The 24,097-nt window shown below is 40.9% G+C and overlaps 1 protein-coding gene across 3 annotated transcripts in view; it reads left to right on the forward strand.

The window, feature by feature from the left end:
- The first annotated feature begins 20,107 nt into the window (after nucleotides 1-20,107).
- dock4b (dedicator of cytokinesis 4b) overlaps nucleotides 20,108-24,097 on the forward strand; it is a 115,730-nt gene continuing 111,740 nt past the window's right edge. For 2 of the 3 annotated variants that reach the window (XM_023417978.2, XM_087177067.1), the window contains exon 1: nucleotides 20,108-20,293. In XM_023417978.2, the coding sequence (XP_023273746.1) occupies nucleotides 20,257-20,293 (37 nt within the window). In that variant the 5' untranslated portion in view covers nucleotides 20,108-20,256. The remainder of the gene's footprint in view (nucleotides 20,294-24,097) is intronic. The other variant, XM_087177068.1, reaches the window with a different exon arrangement.

The raw sequence follows: 24,097 nt of genomic DNA on the forward strand, positions 1-24,097 counted from the left end.
CTTTATAAGACGGCTTACTATGACAGCTAGGCTACTGTCATTGTAATTACCTCGCAATCCCTGCACACATTTGTTTTACTGGATCATATTTTGCAACTTCAATCTCAATCCATTAACCTTTTTAAGGGGGCTCCAGGGAGATGGAGGGAGGGAGAGAGAGAGAGGGAGAGGCCTTTGTTCTGAGGTTTTGGTGTGCCGCGCCCTTACCAGGATCCCGAACATGGATTTTTTATTGATCAAAGACAGTTCAGAAGAATACCGAATAGGTTGGGGGAAGGTCAGCCAAAAACACCTGTATACCCCAACTCTGCGCCGCCTTTTCATCTCAGCTTCAAACCTAATCACACTCAGAGCAGAAAGTCACTGTATCACAACCTCTCTTTGAATAGCTATTTGCAAATTAGTTTGCTAGTCAGTCCATGAAATATTGAGATATATACTTGATTTTTTTGAAAGCCAGCCACCTTACACTGGAACTTCTCGTGCTGGGCATGCTGCAATAGTAAGTTGGTTCGGTTTACTGCAGTAAATGTTATTTTAAGGTTAGCTTTACCTTGTTTCTTGCTCATCAATTTGCTGCAGAATCTGAATAAGAATCTGCACTGAAAGCGTTTTGGACTTCACGTATAGGCTTATCTGAGTCCTGGGAAAAATCCATTAAGGCCCACAAGCACACACGCTTGCTCAAGCACACACACACACACACACACACACACACACACACACACACACACACACACACACACAAACACACACGTAAAGCTGATAAGGTAATGTCATTGTCATCTGGCCACCTGATTAAGTAGATTAAAAACACATTTAGTGGCTGGTTGTGGCTCTGGAGGCTTTTCATGGGGGGTAAATGGCACCCTCACACACTCCACTCTGTCCTCATTACTTGCTGCCTTCTCTCGAGGTGCATGGCCACCATTTTCTACCTGCACTTGTGGTACAATATACTCTGTTATGTTGTAGTGGGCTGAGTCGTAGAAACAAACAGAACAGCCCCAGGGATGTGAGATCCATTTTGCAGGTTTCCACTGTCTGATAGACCAAAAGCCCTGGGCAGTGAATCAATAGAGGGCCAAGCTGGTAGACAGCTTGTTCAATTTCATTTCCTCAGAAAAGCCCCTTTTCCTAGTATGGGAATTTCCTCTATTTTCTCCATTCCTCCCTAAAGGTGCAGTGCAGCCACCCAGAGAAGTTAACTGACCCAGTCGTTTGAAGTTAGAAGACTGTTCAGAGATGAGCTGGAAACTATTAGAATAATTTTAAAAGACAATCTTCTTCCCCAGTCATCGTTAGCTTACAATCTAAGTTATTATTATTATATATATTATGTCTTATATCAGTTTTCATTTAAATTATGGTTGTCAGCCTCATAATTCAGAAGAGAGGAGAAGGGATAAAAAGCAATTAACAAAATAAGACATCCTCCATTCATAAGACACCTACTGTGGGTAATAACGGATGCTGCTGCTTTCTGTCTCTGGGAAGGCAGCGGCTTTCCAGACAATGGAATTCCATCTAAAGAGGACATTATGCCCAAAGGCTATTAACCAGGCAGACAATCTGCTGGGGAATCTCTAACACTTTGGCTTGCCACAAAGGATGACTACACCTCATTGTTATGTTATCCATCTATTTCCCCCTGTATCTGCCTTATGCATCATTTCTTTTCATTTTCATGTGTATACACACAAACATCTCCTCCACCTATCTCTTTCCTTACTCCCTCTCTCTCTCTTCCTCTGTTTTGTTTTTATTATTTTGGTATTCCTGTGTGGGTATGTGCCTGTAGGAAGCACCAAAAGTGGGATATCTAGGTGTTTATCGACCCATGTGGTATTATCTGTTCCCTCAGAGCTGAGAAATATCAGACCTCTCTCTGTTTTTTCCCCAAAATAAAAAAAAAAACTTAGATTCATGAAAGACTGTGAGTAGGTGAGAAGTTTGAACTTTGTTTGCAACATGTGTTGAGGTGTTACAGAGTGCTTACTCAGTGCAAACATGGCTATGGGGGCTGCTTGTGTTTAGCATGCACTTTATCTATGCTCCTACACTTGCCATACAGAGGACAACTAGTGTGAATCCATTTTCAAGCCTATAATTATCCATTCTAAAGGGGGGACAGTAGGTGGATTGTTCCGTCACGTAGGCCTGCGACCCCAGTCTAACAAGTACAACAAAGTCATCACAGTGTCATCACAGTGTAGCAGTATTGAGGTGAATAAAAACACAGAAAGCAGACTGGCTAATTAAAGCAGTTACATTGGAAGCTAATATAGGGAAATTGTATGTTTTGTATGCTTTTTGTAAAAGCCAGGAAAAACTCAATGCTACTACTTCAACATGAACGCTTTTTTGGGCATGTCAACTGCAAAATAAATATAAGCTAAGCCTGTGGTATGAACTGGGGGTATTGAGTTTGAAAGAGCTGGGCATTTTGAAGGCATAAAGGGTCTAATGAATGGGAACATTGAGTGGCATTATGGGAAATGTAGGATCGAGAGTTTTTTGGAGACTGCCAGACTCTGCCGCCTTAATTTTGAACATGCTTTTTCAAAATCTGCTTCTTCTAAGTCCAACAAGCCCTTTAACTGTGAGTGTAACTCAGCTAATTCAGTCTGAGCGCCACTTTATCCTGATGATTCTGATTCACTTTTTCTTTTTTTCTTTTTTTTCTTTTGCTTTCATCAGGAAAGAAAATCTATATTTGTTGAAGTCACGTCTGTCTGACTAAAAGTGACCAGACACTGGATGAGAACTCTTCCAGCAACTTCTGCACATTCAACAAAATGATGACACTAATCACATCACAATCCACCTTTAACTATAACTAGTATAGATAAGGCAGTAGCTGTTAGTGTCAACGAAATCAGTTGGCTGAGACAAGTACACATAGCTCCAAAGAGGGGAGACTTCAAAGGGCGACACAAACCGAGACGCAGGCTCAATATGGGTCCAACTTCCTTTAGCTGTCTGCGTCCAGGAAGTTAGTTGGGAAACTTGCTGTCATCTGGTGTCCAGTGAAGTTTCTGTTCTCTTTCCAGACTTCTCCTTTTGGCAGCGTCTTTAGCTTAAGCAAACGCAGATAACAGAGCTGGATAACCTCATCTACCTCTGAGGCAAGACACTTACAGGAGAGAGAGGGTCATTAAAATGATTGGGTTTGTGTGCATGTATACGTGTGTGTGTGTGTGTGTGAGAGAGCCACAAAAGGTTGCAGGGACACAGGCAGGCAGACGTTCTTGGAGTTGCCTGGCAACCCTGTAGCCACAAAGAGGGGGAAGTGTGGTGCTGATCATGACGTCTTATGTAACCACAAGGATGAGTTTGTGGAGAAAGAATGAAATGATCCATTCCCACAACTTCTTCTCTTTATAGTATCTGGAAAAACAGAATTGTAAGAAGGAATGTATTAAAGAGGGCTGGACGACACGCTCTGTGGTTGCATGTACCACTCATTCAAACAATATTAACTGTCTTTCACAAACCTGCCACTGGGGAAAACAATATCAGCGTCTCACATTCACTCAAAAGTCTCATAGATTTTGCCCGATATAAACTCCATAAATGGTTTTATAGATTCACAGTGCTATATAACCAAACTATCCCTCATCCCCGATGGTGTTTTCTTTTCTGTAGGTCAATACCAACTGTGCACTGCAGGGTGGCATGCAGGGAAGCCATGAGAACCTCCGGTGAACCTGTGGTGAGGCTTGGTGGGGGGATTCTTCTCTCTCTAGCCTGTCTGCCTGGAGAGCCTGAAGCCAGGGATAAACACAGCCCATGGGTACCCTGAGCTAGATTTCCCTGCAGCTGTGTGGAGGATTATAACACTGGGGTAGAGAGCGGAGAAAAGAGAAAAAGAGACAGGGGAAATAAGCATAGAGAGAGCAGGGAATCTGGAGGAAAAAAAACAAAAAAACAGAGAACTGGGGAGAGATGGTGGGCAGCAGCTGGAGAGGATTGTGACTCCCAGGTTGCATCCCGCACCATGCTCCAATTCTCTCACTGGCTCACTCGTTTACTCACTCTTTAACCACTGCAAACGGAAACACCTGTGGTGCACTGCCATACACGTTGCTCTTTCCGTGAGAAACCGAATAGCATATTTATGGATCAGGGAGTGAGTGAATGATACAAACAGCTATAATAATGTACACTACACTCAGGGTCTGTTTTTCTTCTTTTGCTAAAAGGTTTTTTTGTCTCCCGGGAAAAATTACAACACACGTAAGAGTTCTGTCATCCCTGCAAAGTCATTGAACAAAATCAAACGTATTTTCAGAAGGAGTTGGTGAGGACCAAACAGCGCTAAAAGACTATGATTACTGGACTTTCACCCATCCGGTGCTAATACTAATGTTGCTCCCTGACTGCTGGATGTGCAAATTCGCACTGTTCGCTAACATATTTGTCATATCGACCTCATTAGGTGATAATTTGTTCACAATTTGTTCTGTTGCATCCAATTGGTTAAAATAGCCAAGCAATGCTGCTTTAATCAGCTACAAAAGGTGGGGCAGGTTTGAGGTAAACTGGTATATTAGGCAATCATTTTGCCCTGTTTAACACAAGAGAACGTTCCCTTATTATTTCTACAGCTGCAGTATAGCATGTGTCTTGAATTTTAGATTCGCTTCATTCAGCCAGTACAAATTATAGACAGAAACTGATGGATGGAATCTGCATAGAATGTCACACTATTTTATTGTAGCTACAGCAGGATCCTATACAGTGCAGAGGAGGAGTGCAAAAACATACAAAAGATACTAGCCTGTAGATGTATTATAGATTTAACCCTGCACACATTCATTCAGTATTCAGTCAGTATGTGCACCCAGGCATCTTGATGGCATAGTAATTTCCCACACTGACACAGCCCTCACTGCTCTCTGTCTGAGCTCTAACATTATTGCCAAGGGCCACAAACAAAGAAAAGTGAATCAGAGCTTCCTGGCATCCTGGCAACTCACCCCCTGAGCTCCGAGGATTGGGTGAACAGATAAATGTTAAGAGTATGAGGGAAGTGTAGGAGAATTGAAAGCTAAGATAAAATAATTATTGAGAGGTGAAGGAGTGAGGGAGTGAATGCTGAAATGAGCGATAGAACAAAAAAAAGAAGAAAAAAAAACAAAATAAAATAGTCATGGCAGCAAGCATTGGAAGGTCAAGTGAGCAACGCAGGAGAGAGATATGGATAATGATAGAGACAGAGAAATATAGTAATGGCTGTGGGCAGTATTTAAATGAGTCTGTGTGGCGGTCCAGTGCACAGATTGACTGTGAATTATTACCACTGTGTGCTCACTGGAGCTGCTTGCCTGCTAGGCCAGTGGGCAGTCAGTAATTCAGAGAGACAGAACGAAACAAAAGAAGGCAGAAATTGAGACAACCCTGGAATATAAGAGTACATCATGTTAAATCAAATATTGAAGGTTTACTTAAACATAATGAATTACTTTGTAACTGGTCAGCTCCGTGGTGAACAGTCTCTATCAGTTCAAGTCATGTTTAGTTGTGCAGCATCGTATCACGTATCAGTTGGCTGGAGGTGCAGTAGGAGCTGCAAATGACGAAAATGGTAATTGTGAACCTGAACACATCATTTTAACAGTGTTAACTATACATAACACATTATACGGCCAATGGAAATATGTAAACATGTGATTATCCTACACTGTCATAGCGTTGAATTTGTGTGTGTGTGTGTGTGTGTGTGTGTGTGTGTGTGTGTGTGTGTGTGTGTGTGTGTGTGTGTGTGTCATATCTTGAGCAGAATAGATCAGTATGGCCGTGGGCAGAAGCAGGGCATTGGGCCCCAGACTCCCAAAGCCATCACTAATACTGCTGCCCTCAGCTACACACACAACACATGCAACACACACACTTTGGCCACTCAAACAGCACACACGTCCGTGTTTCTTTCATGTTTGTGTCTGCTTGTTAATATCTGCAAATTGTGACTGAACGGATTATGTCAATATGCATGCACATATTTTACATGATCAGGCACATTATTTTCCTTTTTCCTATTTGACTTGAACTTTTTTAAAACAGTTTCTTATAAAAGAAAAATATCAGTCAATCCCCTACTTTAATCCCTGTAGTGTAATAATATTTTTCACTTTTCCTTCTGAGACGTCCTGATTTAGTAGCCCACCTTAACAAAAAACATTGGTTTTCCTACTGCATCAAACACCATACATTTTGGGGAGGCATAGTATCTGTTGCAGTATTGTGTGTGTCGGGTTCATATCGATGGGAATCACCAAAATGTTATCTCCATTGCATATATGGACTGAAATGACTCTGCACAAGCAGATAAATGATATTTAAGCAATTCAGTTCAGTTGTTTATTGTATGTTATTTTTAAGGTGCATTGTGCAAAATTATGTCTCCTAGCACCAGCGTTGAAAATTCTGTCTTTTGCTTCTCATCTTCTGTTTTATGTAGTTTTTTTCTTCTGTGGTATTTTTAAATAGATAGATAGATAGATACTTTATTTATCCCCCAGGGGAAATTCATGCATCTTCTTTCCTAATCATATCTCTACAGTTTCTTCAATTTCCCCTACCTATATTCAGCCTTCCCTTTTTACTGCCATATCATTAAACTGCACTTCTGTATTTTCTGTATCACTCTGCAAATTACTGTACTACAGCTGGACTTCAACAGATGATGGTTCAATAAGAAAATATCATTATTTTTTTTATTGTTTGTTCTCAGTTACAAGCTAGGAAAAAAAATCCTCCATAAAGCAGACAGCTCTTGTTCCTGTCTTGGGCTCTTATGCATAATGTGTTTAGGCTGAATAACAGAAGCTCTTATTTTTGTTGGAGGGGTAAACAGCTGGCTGAGGAAGCGTTGTCTTTTCCCATCTGGATACTTTGTTGGCTGTCTGGCTGCTATCAGCTAAAGGAAGCTCCATAAAACAGTCCTGGCACCGAGTCAGCATGGCTTCCCTGCAAAAAAGCTCAGTTATGTGTACATCGTTTGTTTGTTTTTCTTTTGTTTTCTTTTCTTACCTGTGTCTCTGTCTGCATGTGCATGTCTGCTTCTGCCTTTATCTACAGCATGTTTAAATCTCTCCTGTTGCCCCTGTTTTGCTCTCACACTATCTGTCTCTCCCTATGTGTCTGTTTTCCTTCCTTCACTTATTGATTCTGATTTCGGCACTAACCCAGTGTTCATGGGAGTGTTGTAACTTCCTGCTGAGGCAGCTGGATGATGTTTATGTGCATGTGTTTTACCCTACCTGTGTTTGCCTGTGTGGACCCCCGCCTGCCCCTGCTTAGGCAATAGAAAGGGACAAGATATCAAGCATTTTGACACTATCCTGTACTAGTTGCTTTGATTAGGTGTCTTGTACTAAACTGGCCAAGCGGTTCACAAACATGACCAGAAAATCTGGATTTTTTTTTAAAGCCGTTACTGTCATTTATCATTTTATCCATACACTTACTAAACATGCTAAATTTTGGAGTTGGAGTAACTAATATCTAAATGTTACCTTTTTTTTTCACAGTAAAAACACATCCTTCAAGAAAAATGACACCCATGAATCCAATCAACCCCCCAACCTGCCTCATGTATAATAAAGCCTGAACTCCCTCTAGAGAATTGCCAGAGAATTCATAATTTTCCAGCTTTCTCTTCCTCCAAGGTGCTTTTACCACAAATCCACCCTGGTAATGTATGCAGCCAGCAAAGAGATCAAAGATACCTAGATCATATTTTGGTGTGTGCTTTCGTGTATGTATGTGAGCTGCTAACAGGCATGTACGCGTATCTTCAAAAGCACCGTGACTAGGCCCGAGGCTAGAGGGCACGGGGAATACGGGTCTTCATGTCAGATGCCTCCATGTGTGCCGCTTCATACGCAGTCACATTATACAGCTCCAGCATGAAGGTGAATCACCGAATGCGATGCCTCAAAGTCCTGCCAGTTTGTGACTACTGACCTTAGGTAAATGCAACTTTGCATAGCATGTTGCCATTCGCGATAACACGATGCTTCAAGCCGCAGGGCTAAAAATAGATAGAATGCATGGCTTTGTTGCATACAGTATGCTTATACTGTATGTGTATTAAAAAAAATAGGTAGATGTGTTGGGAAACAAGCTTGTTAGTTTTCTTACATGGAGCTAGATAAGAAGATCAATGCCATATCTGTATGGAAAATATGAAGCTACCGCCAGCAGCTGATTATCTTAGCAGTAGCATAGCATTGATTAGCATAAAGTCTGGAAACAGGGTAGACAGCCATCCTGGCTCTGTTGGAAGGTAACAAAATCCTCCCCTAACACACTCTCCAATAAACTATATCCTTTGCTTAACCTGTACATAAACCGAAGATGCCAGGAAGTCGCTTCCCCTGCCAAAACATGGTCCAGCACATATCCTCCCATAAAACCACAACTTGACGGTTATACACATAAACCTGGAGCTGCCTCTCCAGGCTTAACGAAAGGGAACATACACAGCTGTTGTTAAGAAAAATTCATATGTGGTTCTGTTATGCCTTTATATTTTCCCCTAGAAAGAAGTATATCACAATGTAAAGAAAATGGAGAAGAAATCAGGAAACAGAAATCAATTTCCAATCAGAAATCAACCAATCAGCTTGCTTGATGCATAGATCCACATTATATGTTGTTAGGATTGTGTGTGTACTGGTTCAACTACGGTTACATAAAACACCCTTCCCTACATAGGTAAACCAGATGTAACATAATAATTAGAAGTGTTGGTAGACAGATTTTGCTGTTGCACAGTCAGGCTAGCTGTTTCCTCCTTTCCAGTTTTTTATGCTAGGTGAAGCTAACTGGCTAATGGCTGTAGCTTTATATCTAACAGACAACCATAAGTGGCATCGATATTCACACAAAACTCTTGGCAAGAAAGTGAAAAAAGTGTATTTCCAAAAATGTTGAACCATTCCTTTAACATATCGTTTAATATGTGTTTCAAACTATGTGCAATTAGAAAACACTGATGTGTGTAAATCAGGCTGTAGCTCTATTTTGTTCCGCACTACTTTCTCACTGTTGATAGTTTAATACCAGACCCTTATTAATGTGTATTCTACCATTTCCAGACGCTGCAATGCATTGTACTGATTTTATTGATTTGGTCTTCATTTTAGAGTGCTACATGCCATGTTCGGTTAATAATAGAGTGGGCTGAGCGTTCAGTGAAAAATTGCTGCAATCATGGCAGACTGCTGTTCGGAAATAGAGCAGACTGATGTAAGAAAGCGAGCCATAGGGCTTTTAAAGGTTATGTCATCGTTTGTGACAGTTGGAGGAGAAAAGAATACCCGCTGGGATTCGGTTCTTTCTGACAGACCAGAGATGAGGGAGGGAGATAGATAGACATAGACAAAGAGAAGCAAATGTGTTTAAGTGAAATAAGAAGGTCTTATGGAGGCGATGGCAGTTTGTTGCTTTGTATCCCCCAGATTAAAGGTTGAACTGCCATCCATATTTGTTCAGGTGAAGCGGTGTCATTTTTATTGAAGTGTAGAAAGGGTTTCGATTTCACTCAAGGGGGTGAAAAGCAACAGCCGAGCACAGAGATAAACTGAAACCCTGCTCATCTAACAACATTGTGGTCAGGCATATTGAACACAGTCTATTTACTTCCCCCTCTCAGAGTAATGTGCAATGGTGAGAACAGAGGTATGACTGGTCCATCTGGGTTAAACATACACTACCTGGGGTGGTAAATCATAATCATGGGAACACAGCCGCTGCTTCTCTCCCACTGTACATATCTCCAGGTCTGTCCATCTTCCTGTCGCTCACTAAACCTCTCATACATCAATTCATCATATGAGAAATGGTCATCTCCCCTTCAGCTGCATATCAGATATGCGAACAATAAAAAGACTGCAGTGCATGATCTGCGTGCAGAAGACACCCTGACAGTCAGGGTTTAAAGGCAGCAAATCAAACCAAGAGGGCAGATGTGCCTGACACAGCGAGCATAGGCAGGCCTGATATCCAGCTGCCCTGACATTTGGAAAAGAAGGTTTTTTGATGTGGGAGGCAGAATGGATCTGTGTTTGTTTTTCTGTCTCTCTGTTGCTGCAAATCTGTCCATAGCTGTCTGTCTCTCTCCGCCTCTCACTGCACGTCTGTCCTTGTTTCTGTCAGTTTCATAATTTTTACACAGCTCTCTCCTTTTCTTTTTTTTTTTTTTAACTTGCTCTCTGTTGTTTACATTTCTTTATGTTTTCTGTGGGCTTAAAACAGCCCCTGTGTGTGTGTGTGTGTGTGTGTGTGTGTGTGCGTGTATTGCTCTTGCATCCATGTGGATATATCTCTGTATTGCACTGCTGTCTCCGGAGCAATTCGCAGACCCCCTCACCTCACTGTCAAAAGGGTTATCGCGGTAAAGCCTGGTGTGTCTCCCACTGAGCCAGGAGGCACAGACCTTCCCTCCACTCAGCTTTCATCTGTGCCTTAATGCAGTGAAAGCACATACACACACGGAAACACACACATAATATTCATTTGCCATGCTTTTCCCACTGTGTCACATTCATTTTCTACCCCCTTTCTCCAACTTGTAACCAAGAGCATTTGATGCTCAAAACATTGTACAAGAACACAAGCGCGCAGCTATTCCTGTGTTAATGAATGTTGATTTTTCAGCGACAGTTATTTATTATTGACAAGTGTTGATTGCAGTGTTGTTTGCTCACGGAGAGAACTGATCAGGTTCTGGATTGAGTGTTTGAAGCCAATAAAAAGTGTTCGCTTGACACTGACGGTGCAGACTTTAACAGGAACTGGCATAGTGCTGAATTTACACACTTAGTTAAATAAGCATCGATTATTTCCCTTAGTTAACATGTTAACATATGCCTGTAAAGTAGTTACATAAGATGGAGAGTAATGCTAAAATCTATCCAATCACTGTGTGAAACATGAGAGACACACATTTTGTGCTATTCACACCATGTTGCTCTATTGTTTATGAGGCCTGTAATGGCCAGATGTATACAACATGTGAGAGAGTGTGGCAGATACAGCTTCCCAGTGCAGTAAATCTAGGCTGTTTCATATCCTGCTGTGATTTGTAATTTTGTTGACTTATCTTTTCAGATCAGTCTTTCCTGTTTCTGGTTTTCCTGACAAGCCCACGCCACTCCACGGTACTCAGCCATTCTCACACACACACGTGCACACCACTTATACACACAAAACAATAGCAATTAAGAATGGCCTTTATGTGTGCAGGGTCTTTAAAAGAACAGTTTGAAGCTTGGATGTAAATAAAAGAAAAATTGACTACTAGTTACTGACAACTCTGAGCAAAAATGAAGCCTTTATAACAGTTTAAATTTAGATTTTCTTTCTTTGGTAGCTGATTTAGAAGAGACTGTAAGACCTTCCCACTGTTGTGTGAGCTCGCCATTACAATAATGAAGAAGATAATCATATAATGTCGGAAATCCCAGATTTTTATCACCACTAAAATTTAATTAACTGGTACGTTGACCTTGGGTTATCTCTCCACCAAATTTCCGTTAAATAAAATCAAGAACGGTAATGTAAGATTAGTAAATTTGTAACATTGAAAAAGTAAAATGAAAATAATTAATTTAGCTTGCTGGCAGATATGAGCCCTGATTTCCAGTTGCACATAATTTAAGTTAAGTTAAGTTATAATAAGTTTGACTCCGGAGGAACTCATTCATGTCATTCAAACATGCACAGAAACATGCTGTTTTTGTACAACATATATTATGATCAAACATAGCATAGTAATCTCAATGATGTAAACAGGGTGATATGGAAAATATATTTCTGTGTACCAGGTCATACTTCCTGCAGCCACATCTTTTCCAGAGATTAACCAGCTGCTGACCTTTAACCAAGCATTAGCAGTTACAGTATGTCATTCCAGCCCAGGTTGTCAGAGGTGTCATAGGCAACAGTTATATGTGTCAGCAGGTTTTTTTTTCTTATCTTATTTATCCATGTAAACATGCACCCATGGTAATCACACCCTTTGTGAAACTTTTTATGCACCTAGGGCCTAATGTATCACAAAAGCAGAAATGATCAGCTCACTCGCAAGCGGATCTTATATGCCACTTCTTCATGGGGATTAGAGTATGTAGGTGAGGCGGTTACAGTCAGTACACTCACTCACTCACTCACTCACTCACTCACTCACTCACTCACTCACTCACTCACTCACACTGTGCTCCTCACACCAACACCCACAGACCAACAGGCTGATAGCACAGCTGAACACCGACCAGAAAAGAGCAAACAGCACTTAGAGCTGGTCAGGCTATTGCTGGTCTGTGGTTTTACAGATATGACTAAGACGGATGACTAAGCGTAGAAAACAAAAGACTGCATGTCTGCGCACTGCTAAACACGCACTCTTAACATGTTATTTAACCTGGAGATGACTCTTTAATTTGAACACTGTCAGAATAAGTGAATCAAATCAGGGAACTGAAGTAGAGTTTCATTCCTCCTAATTATTCCTCTATATAGTTGACTTTTGTTGAATTTTCTAGTTAGTGTAGTTTTGGTTCTGTATTGGTATTACTGTTCTCTCAGTGACTCTTGTGCTAACTATCCATTTCTACTTCTGTATTCCTAGTAATCCATTTTTAGCACATAAGATGTCGTCACTCCCTGTCCACTAGATGATCTCTCATGGGAAAATCCATTGGTCTTTGCTGAAAGAACAACATGTTATTTCTGATCTAGACGTGTGCAAACACTTTTGTAACTGACCATTTGCTGTTTCTGTTGCTATGCCTCAAGCTCAATCTTTCTATTCTTGCACTATAGTGATAAGTGTGAAGTAGTAACTTTTTAACATTTTCAGTTGAAATTGACTGTTTTCAAATTGGAACTCTTGAAAAAAAAGGGGGATCTTAAGTAAATAAATGAATAAAGACTAAGCTAAGAGTCTAAGGCTGTGTGCCAGGCATAAAGGCAATATTTGACTTTTTGTGTGTGTTTGTGTGTGTGCGTGTGTGTGGGCACATGCACGTGTGTATGAGTGTGCTGTCAGCTGATGAGATGAAACATGTATGTGGGTCAGTGGGTAGGTGTGGGGAGGGGACACATTGCCAAGGATTGCTTTCAACTTGCTAACAGATACAGCCATTTATGACAACCATCTGTCCAGCATATATGTGTGTGTGTGTGTGTGTGTGTGTGTGTGTGTGTGTGTGTGTGTGTGTGTGTGTACATACACTCGCAGGCACAATTATGTTTTCGCTGGTGGGTGTCAGGGTCCAGGTGGCTGGATACTGTAATATTGCACCCACAATGTGCAACAGCACGGGGGATGTGGGGGCCCAGCAGAGCATGTTAGTCATAAAAACACACTCATAAATGCCCAATCTGTGGCCTGCTGTTACCATGAACCAAAAAAACTGATACCTGAAGAAATGAAGTACTGTGGCTTTTATGGTTACAGCTCATCTCGGTATTATGAATCAAGAGTTTTTCACATGTATCCAATGTAGGGATTCACTGTCACAATATGGACACTCAAAGTCATCGTAGCACCTGTTATACATCTGTTCTATATCTGTGGAAGAACATATTTAAAGATGCACCATGTTTGTGTTTTTCCATTTACATAGCCCATGAAGCATGCATTATTTTCTCCTGTTTGGAACTGCATGTTTCCCACCTTTATAGTGCCAGTTAGATTCCCTTCATTTGATTTGAGCATGAAATTTTGAAAGAAACTTGACATGATAGACAGATGATAAAAATGAATGAAAATAAGAAACTAATAACAACAGGGCAAGCTCCACCTGCTGATGAAGATCACATGATATGATCGAAAGCTCCAAAATAGCTATGAAATGGACCTGGCAGTGATTACTTTTTCAAATGATGTTTTTCAAAATCTAATCTGAACTTTGAATCTCAGATTTTAATTCAAATATATAAAAAAAAAACATGATCTGATTATGAAGATCATGTTATATGATCAAAAGTTCCAAAACAGCAACTTAATGGATCTTGTGAGGATGTGATTTTCCAAACGAAACTGATTGTTTTACTTTGCCGTCCAAAGGGGCCACTATCTGAGAGACAATATTGTTTGTAAGTCTTCCAAAACCATTACAAACTGTAACAAATATGAGTAATATAACCACTTTATAATTTGCAACCTCTGTTACTAAAGTGTTGTATCTTTCAAAAGATAATCTTATAAGAGATCCTCTGCTCAGAATTAAAGTAACTGACAATACACAGCGGGATTGTACAACATCTACTTAAAGTTAAGCATCTGAGGTCTTCAGGGACTGTAGGACCACTCACAATCATATAGTGGTACAAGTTTTTAAATAAAATGTCTTGATTTTTGTCATGGCGGCAAATGACCACATGATAGATTTTGTGGGCAGCTGAAGTGCTTGTCTAATGAGGAGACCACTTCATAGGCTAAAGTAGATAACAGATGAGGTTTGGTAAAGAGGACTGAGCTGTTCCTTTCAACCGCATTTGTTGATATCTTGAAACAAGATGAGGGCTCAGATCCCTTGGGCATCAAAGATCTTTTTGGGAATATGTTGAGAACCGAAAACACTTTGTGACTGAGGAAGCAGAGATCTCTTTTCAAAGGGGAAAAGCAGCTGAAAACAAGCATTAGCTGAAGAGAGAAAAATAAATGGATCTTGCTTGTCTGCAGTGACTCATGAGCTTTTTGATAGTAAATATTTTGGGTGTATCAGAGAAGCGGTTAAACTAGATGAGAGCTAACATGAGGGGAAACACTGTACTTTTCAATCTTTTGATTCCCACGGTGAACACTTGCAGGTGACAGGATCCATTCCTGTACAGCGAGTCATGTTTCATCACTTCTGACTGCGGTTTTGCATATCAAACCTATGAAAAATCATCCATGGTGCATTCTGTGCTGATGCTGAGGAGGGAGACGGAGGAGGTCTATTTTTACATCCAGCCAAAACAAGGTTTGAAGTGAAGGCCCAGCGGAGAGGAGGAGGAAAAGTTGATAGCTGATACATTCCTCTCATCCGGAGTCGCTATGATCTGTATATGCTGCTTCATCATTCATGGTGTTCAGATGGAGGCTATGAAGAGTAAGGCTCAAATTTCTGACAAATTAATAGATTTTCATTGGTCTTGAAGGATATGAACCGAGGGGTAGCTCGAAGGATGGCAATGTAAGTTGGTCAGTCCACCGCTTTGGTCCACAGCTATGAGATGAATTGCCATGAAATTTTGTAAGCATTCATGGTCCCCAGGAGATGAATCCTACTGACTTGGTTGATCCCCTGAGTTTTCTAGAACCACCATAAGCATGACTGTGACAGCAAACATTTGTGGTTTACTTTGCTTGAAGTGCTGATTAGCAAGTTTTAGCTTGCTAACACACTGAACTGGATGGGAAACATGTACCTGCTCAACATCGGTGAGTTAGCATTGCCACTGTGAGTGTGTTAGCATACTGATGTTAGCACTCAGCTCAAAGCCACTGTAGACTCATGGCATTTAATTTTTTCACCTCCTTTGATTAGTATTTATTAGATTATATGTTTTATGGATGAAATAACACTTTCACAGTGCCTGTCATGTTTATAGCTCCTACTTTATGGGCTGCTAATATCCACACATATCACAGGAAGAATCTGGTCTTTCTTGCATTTGTGTGAACTCTGTACTTCTAATAATATGTGTCTATCTGTATAGATTCTCGTTTGTCTGAATATGAATGGGTTATATGGGAGGATTATGTCCCAGGAAGGTATTATATATAATATATAGAAAGAGCAAATGACTAATCCCTTTTTAAGCTATGGTGAATGTGCCAGTACTGTAAATGTGCTGTCTAAGAAAAGCAAAGTAATTAAGACCAGCATTCCTGTTTGAAGATCCTTTATCAGGGGTATTGGGTTGTAAAATTCAGTCTTCATATAGAACAATGTACAAAGACGTGTGTTTTTGTTGTAAGGCAAAGCCTATTTTCTTGGCTATATATAGCGTCCTGTTTCTACTGGACCTGAGGATATTGCATGCTGTGCATGAGCTGAGGGAGGCATATGTTTTTCCCCCATCTGACCTACACTTCCTGGTGTGAATTAAATCAAAGCTGAGAAGTGCTGAGAAGAGGTGATAGGCAGTGTTCTCTTGAGATAAGCCGGTGTCATTTTTGCTCCAACTGGCCAGCAAACTAAATGAGCCCTGTGCAGTCTCACTTTTTGACAAATAAACCAGTTGCAGTCATGTAGTAGTTTTGATAGCCAAAAGGTCTCTAAGGAAAGAAAAAATGAGAGGACATGAAACAGAAACCAGGGTTGTCCCAAAATGAGACTTGAGGCTCGGCTGTGGCTTTAAAACGCATCAGTGACCATGTCATCTTTAATCTCCTTTGTTAGATGCAACTTGTTTATGTTCCAAAAGCAATGGAGCCATGGCTGAGGCTAAAGCGAAGTATACAGATCTCTTCTCTTCTTTTCACCCTGACCATTTTGATTTATGCGTCACAGATGTTGAGTTTATTTGTGCCCATGGGCCAGAGATGAAAAGGAGACTGGTGGATGAGTGGCAGAAATGCTGAACAATCTTCAGAGCCCATCTGGGGTAGTGGGACTGTTTGTGGAAATGGTCGACTGTATCTTCCTTCCATCATCTTCAGTCACACCCCTAAGTACGACACCCTGCAGGAAACATATGTGTCTCCCTGATGAAACTCTGAGCAAACATGAAGAAATGTGGGGACACTGGGAATGGACACAAGGAAAAGGGAAAGGGAAGAGGAGATGAAGGGAAGGAGAAAGAGCACCTGAGCAGAATGCTAGGTGACTTGACCCTGTCCTCAATCCACCATGATAATCCTTTCACAGTGTGGTCAGTGAACAGATATGGTCCTTTTATCCTTCAGTCCCTCAGTTGCCACTTCATCATTCTTTGTAAGTCTGTGGACTTACAGTGACACATGGGTTCACAGACACCAAAAGGACAGTCAATTTGCCTGCAAATATATGTATGTAGATGCTACTGGTAGACAATATGACAATAGTTTTGTGTATTCTTGAGGCACTGACTGATAAAAAAGACGCAATTTACGTTCTTCTTTTTTACATTTACTGCATTCTGTAAATGCAGTGGAGGAAGAACTATTCAGGTTCAACAACAACAGAGAACAAAATTTTACTCAAAAGTAAAAAATACACATTAAGCACAATGAGCCCTTTCAGTATTATGTTGTTATATCACTGGATCATTATTTTTGTTGCATTAACATTTAAGCAGAACTTTGATGTTATAGTTTTTAACAATGCATCATAATTAATATACAGACTATATGTTTTGTATGTGAAATCTTAATCTGAAAACTGTAGCTACCAAATAAATGTAATGAAGTAAAAACTACATTTCCCTTGAAGTATAGGAATATAAGTATAGGACTGGGAATGTACAATACTTGAGCAACTTATTCCACCACTGTGTAAATAAAGATTTCTTACTAGGGAAGTAACAAATTGTATGCTTTTGTGTCACATAAATGTGATGAAAATCTACAGTAATATATAATTTTGTATGAATTACATTGGGGTGAAGGTTTGACAATAAACCACCGCACCATTTCAGCTCTGTCTGGCTCACCTATCCCATTCCTGTTTTCGTGTTTGCCTCGCCAACGTGTTTTCACTGCAATCGCAACCAAAACATGATGGCAGCTGAAGTTTACACATTGATTCACTGATGTAGAACATAGTCTAGTTTCCACTTTCTAAAAGAGCACACTGGCTCCAGTCTGCTGTCCTCTCAGGGATGAATCCATGGGGTTTCTGTCTTACTTTGCTCCCCGGCTTATGATTTATTCATATGCGGAGTAGAACATTCCGACAATCCCCCACAACCTCCCACCCCACCCCACCACACCCTGTACCCGCAACCCCCCACCTCTCCAATCAGAAAAATCGAAGGATGTGCAATGTGGAAATACACTATAAAATTAATCCAGCTTTACGTTCTAGTCCGCTTTTTAATCAAATGTATTATTACATGGCCATTACTCTACACACTGTATGTCTGTGTACAGTGAGAGAAACAGGGCAGATAAGAAAAGGGGAAGGGACCCATGGATGCCCTGAGCACATGGTATGCACTTTAACCTACAAAGCCAGCCGCATGGTTCCCTCGGGTTGCTTGCTTTTTCATGGCACACCCGTTTATAATGCACCATATAAACTACAAAGGTGGGTGGGTAAGTGGACATGCAAACTAGTGATGATGAGACAGAGAGAAAAGAGAGGCATATTTGACACTTCAAAGCATTTTAATGCACCATTTGCAGCATGGGAAATGAGCATGCATTAGGATTGGGTTTTTTATTATTATTATTTTTTTTTTTTTTTACAAAACTCCTTTGTATCCACACCAGTTACACCCAGACAGATGATATGAGTTGGTACATAATGAAAGAAAAGGGAAAAAATGTATGAATAACATGAATGTATGCGATGGAGAGGACAGTCTGTCTCATAAAAAATGTGTGAATCTGGGTGTACATGCACTCAACTGCACAGACATGTACAAACTCACTCTCTCCTGCACACACACACATTGAGAGCTGTGTGTTGAACTCTTTCATTTTGGCCTCCAGTTTTCTGCTTCTTCTCATGTATTTTTCATGCACTAGTTTTCCCAGTAGATCGCCCGTGTGTCCAAGAGAGGACTCTCCACTGTTACAAGGTCATGTTCTACACCAATACCCTGATATTTGGGGACTGTAATGTGCATATCAATGGCTAAATGTAAATCTTTGCTTTGCAACTCTTTGTAATGGGTGGGTTTAGTGGCTCCAGAGACAGTCAGAGCTTCACTGTAAACCAGTGCATTCATCAAGTTCTTTTTGTCTTTCTCTCCTTTAAAAATCAACTAATAGCTCTAAGACTACTGCTGACCAGTGTCGTGGAAATGCATGAATATCACTTTACATGGTGCCATGCGAAATACTTTCACATCAGCAAGGCAGATGAAAACAAACAGATGAACAGCCTGTGTGCCTTCAAATGTGAAGATGCTACGGATAACGGGGCCTTCATTGACGTCACTGGGGTGCTACTACAAGTCCCAGAATGCGTCGCTTTCCTTTTCTCGCTGCGCTGGCGATGCCGTCGCGTTCACGTACTCCTCGGGATTCTCTCCTTTACATATGTAAATCTCAGCTGGCAGTTGGATAGAAGTAGCTGTGATTAAATTGGACTGGACTGGATTTCTTAACAAACATTAGGAAAAATTAAACAAATACTTGTTGTGTTTTCTGAATAAGCTAGGCTACATGTGTATTTCAGCTACGTTCAAAATAAAACAGGTAAATAGCAATATAACGGACTAGTCTACCAGAAGTCCATCAAAAGAGGATGGGAAACTTTCCTGTAAGAATGCCCAGACAAGCTAGCATGTTTGAAAGGTAAGTATAAAGACATGTTTTAGTTAACTGTATCATTTTCAGAAAGAGAATTAGCATTTTTTTAGGCCAATAGCTCATCTCATTCTTTTATAGAAAAAGGCTCGTTTGTCTACTAGCTTTTTATGCTACTAGCGCTTTAGCCATAATCTATTACAACTGTTCCTCTGTATTTTTGTGTCGTTTCACATTATAATGGAAAATGTTATTTCTTTAACCTGTACAAATATTAATTAAATTGCGTGTTTGTAGTGGGAATGGCTAACCACATCAGACTATCAGAGGTACAGTTACAGAATGTTAATATAGTCTAGCTAATGATACAAAAATGACAACATGAAAAATTCACATATAGCCTATAAATAGTTCCAAAGTACACTTTCACAGATGACATATTAATTGCTTCTGTGAAACAACTGAGAAAGAAAGGTTAATTGAACCAGCAAAAATATAAAAACATATTCAAATACGTAATTTTAAAGACATCTGTTAAGTTTCCATGTTCTCCGCCCCTAAAGTCATGCAACTCGGAAATCACAGAAAAAAATATCTAATTTTACAGGGCCCTGAAAGTACGCTGACATCGTAGTTGTCCCATTTCCGACAGCACATGAAGGCAACATGCCTCCGTACCACTACGAGTAGCAGCAGCAGCAGAGGCAGCAGCGCTTTCTCCCTCTGTAACCTAAACAATGACTCCTACTACAGACCGGAGGAAAGCACACCAATAGAATGCGTTACCCAGCACCAGAACCCTGCATTTCGCTGCTATTCCGACCACTCACTTAAATGTACCGACCGTAAACATGTGGATACCTACTGAACATGAAAAATACGGCGTCGGTAAGTTTATTGCCTTTATGTTTTTAAAACTGCTGTCCTCTGCGTTCACTCGCATTCAGTTGTAGGGCATGTGTTAATGTGTGGATGGGCTTGTGGAGGTGAACTGGCTCAGCGAGGGATGATTTCCACCAGCGCGAAGTGTTTTAGTGAGTGATTGTTTTTATGTAAGGCAGCATCAGCTTTCTTTCAAAACAGCCCATGATGAGAGCTTGGATTTCATCTGACTGCCACATTGCAAAGCATAAGGTTGTCGCTCTGACCCCCCATGGTTTGCTAAATGAACAGCCACATTTTGATTTTTTTTCCCCTAGCTACTGGTGCTTTGCCCTATTTCCTCTTTGTATTGACAGGGTAAAAGCTGGTGGGTTATTTTGACTCAGAAGTGCTGTGTATTTGCTCTTGATACACTGTGTCTGTTTGAATGGGGGGGTGGGGGGTAATCAGCTGCTTTCTAGTCAGTCGCTGAATGTCTGTACATTTTCCCCAACCTCTGCTAATTCTTGAAAGAAAGGCGAATCTAGAGAAAAAAAAGCAGTGAAAAGATCTTTATTAATTCTGTTATGTAAATAAGATTGAGATTGCTCTGGACCGTCAGAGGTCCTGGAAATGTGTGTATCCTACAGTGCATTGTTCCAGGCTGTCGGTGGCTCTGGATCAAACAGTGAGGTGAGACAAACAAGCGACAACAAACGCAACCAAAGCCAAATGATGGGGGAAAAAAATCCCACACAGACTTTGTCCTGTTGGTGTGGTAGGAATTTCTTCTTTGCCCGCCTTTACTCGCTAAAAAAGAGGCTCATTCAGATGCGACCGCTGAGAGGCGGCTTAAATGTCTCATAATAATATTCCCTAGAGATATTGGTCTGCTCTGTGTGTGATGCTCTGGTCCCTACATGATCCCACAGCCTTGGTGAAAACGAGCCAGTAATCATTTTGTAATTCTTGCAAGGATGCCAGGAAAAAGTGGCCTGTAAAAATCTGTTAAGACAAAAAAAAACTGTGATTTGATAAGTGCTAGATTATCTCAGTTGTACAGTTTTTCCCTGTCTCTGCTTGCCTTCTTGTATGTATCCTGTGTGGTTGCATAATAGGGCACCAAGGCTCTTGTAAATGCTGCCTCTTGTCCAAAAATGCACTAGGTGCCACCTTGCCTCCATGACCTGAAATCAGCGAAGCACAGTGAACCAGAAACTAGCCTTTGGCCTCTCCCTGTCACACTCCGCAGTCTGGTCACTTGACTGCTCTGCTACATTTTACCCTAGTATAGACTTGTTTCCCTTCCCCATCTATGTAAGAGCTAAATACCTGATGTCAGTTACTGTGCAGGTATATTATATTACACTTAATCCTGACCAGGGCAGAGTCCCCTGGAGCCCATAGCTTCCATATTTTGATAGGGGAGGATAGATTTATTCCCTTTAGCTACTTAAACCCATTCCATCCTGTCAAAGTTCATTTGGCTGAATAAATGGAGGACATTTATTTTGAAGGCTAAATACTCTCCATTGTCCCCAAACTGCTAGAGGGGGCCTTGTTAATTGGATTAAGGGTCTTTATCCGTTTTCCCCCCAATAACAGCAATAAGACTCTTTTAATTGGCTCTGATTTATTTTTTAAGACATGTTTTGGCAGCGGTGCACTTCTTTGTGGCCTGGTCCTTTTTGAGGAAGGAACTAGGGTTTTTTTGCTGTTGTGAAATTCAAGTTACATAATCCACAAACCCATGCACACATAAGAGTATAGGGAGAAGCTGTTTGGTGACACAGGTTCGTTTTTAGTTATGATAACAGTGGAGTTAAGACAAGTTGATGTGCCTTTGATCTGTGGTTTTGTTTGTAAATTGCGCATTCCTTATCAGTGTCTGGAGAGGATGTCATTCATTCTGTTTAAGTGGCTCAATGCAGACTTTAGAGAGACTATTGAGTGCTTTAGGGGGCATCATGAGGGCTGGATTATGCTACAAATGAGCAGGCTTGTACGATGTTTTGCCTGATCCCATCGTAAGTCAAAAGTGTTCAGAACTGCCTCGCTTTAAGATGGCGTGAAAAAGTCGGCCATCATACAGATGGCTGATATGTGATAATCGTAAATATAACGGTGCACATTATGTCTTGGTTTTCAACACAAGAAGTACATGAAGTAGCTGTGAAGTGAGCTTGAGAGAGAACTTCAAACCGTGGTTAGACTGGCCAGTCATGCCATGAAGTGGATGTGAATGTAGGATTTTCAGTTTTGGGAAGTTTCAGGAATTGTCGGATGAAGCCTCACTTGATTTCTGACGTCGGAAAGATGTACAAAGCTTTTTGACCATCTGTCAAACACTTATAATGACGTATACTCAAGCTTTGACTTTCAGCACAAAACACTCCTGTTAGCCCTGCATTAATAATTTCAGATTTGTTAGATAATCTCGTGAATTAAAGACTTTACTTTTTTTTTATGTAGCATGGTTATTGGATAACCAAATGTTCATCCTTGTGACAAAATAACCTTTTGACCTCTTCACAGGTCTCCACAACTTATAGCAAAACACTACCTGGAATGGTATTGAATTAAATCACACCTCGGTAGAATTAACATCATTGATCCACATGTGTTTTGACTTTTCCATGCAGACCAGTTGGCTCCTCCATGAATATTCGTGCTGTAGAACTGCTATGATATCTAAATATTAGTACAAGTAAGTCCCTACCTCAGCCATTTTAAATGTGATCTCCTCCAGGTGCCTTTTATCCCCTTTTGACGAGGAGGCAGGCTAACGAAAAGGGCTTGGAATTCCTTGAATCCTTGCAGGAATATTTGATCTGGGGCCAAATCGAGATGAGATCAGAATGTCTGGCTGCGTAATTGGAAGGTTGCAGCGTTTGATGTCGATTCGCCTTCCTAGCGAAGCGAGGCCCAGGGAGGACGGGGGCCACTGCTATTGATGAAATATGAATGGACTCTCAGTGAGCTGATGTTAAGGCGCCCATTAGCCCACCAGTGGAGTGATTACTGGTTTTTAACCTGAAGCAAGAAGGTTGGAAGATTGATGAGATGATGTTAATATCTGATTCCTAAATGGACTTGCTGGGCCTGGGAGATGGAGACATTAGATTGAGCCAAGAGGGAGAATCTGTTATATGAAAGTCATATTTCTCAACACAAATATGGGTTAGGTTACCAGTAGAAATGATAAGATGAGGTTAAAAAGGATAATAGGAGGCATGAAGTTAGATAATGAAATGAGATCGCTGAATCTCGCATGACGGATGGAAACAGGAATGTCTCTCCATAAGTAGATGATGGGTAATCTGTCATAAATGTCACGGAAGACAAACAAACTGGGACTCGGTCACTGACTACAGAAAATACTCGAGGCTGCATTGTGTCATGTTTGAAGAGAGTAGACGTCAAGTCAATGCTGTAGACAGACAGAGCGAGGCCTTTCTCCTCATTAAGGCCCTTTGATATAGCCAATCAAGCATGTCATTGCTCATCATAATTTGGACACATAATTAAACTATTTTAACGAGCTGGTTCAGATCTGCGTGCTGTCTGCGCTCAAGTTGAATTCTCCGTCAAAGGTTGATCGGAGAAGCTTGATTCAGTATGTTACCCTGTTCTGTTCTCTGAGTGCAGTGGAAAAAAAGCAACCAGCTCCGTCCAGATAGAAGACAGAGTGGAGCTGCGGCCTGATTGAATGTTCTCGCTCAGGGCCTGGCTGCGATGGATGGCCGATGTTGGCCTGGGGCTTTTACTGCTCTCCCATGGCTGACATTGCTGGTTCCTCTCCTGAGGCGATGGCGCTGTGGTTGATGGGTG

The sequence above is a fragment of the Seriola lalandi genome, unplaced genomic scaffold (assembly GCF_002814215.2).
Source record: "Seriola lalandi dorsalis isolate HSWRI2012SDOR001 ecotype SW California unplaced genomic scaffold, Sedor1 jcf7180002054579, whole genome shotgun sequence".
In the NCBI taxonomy this organism is placed as follows: Eukaryota; Metazoa; Chordata; class Actinopteri; order Carangiformes; family Carangidae; genus Seriola; species Seriola lalandi.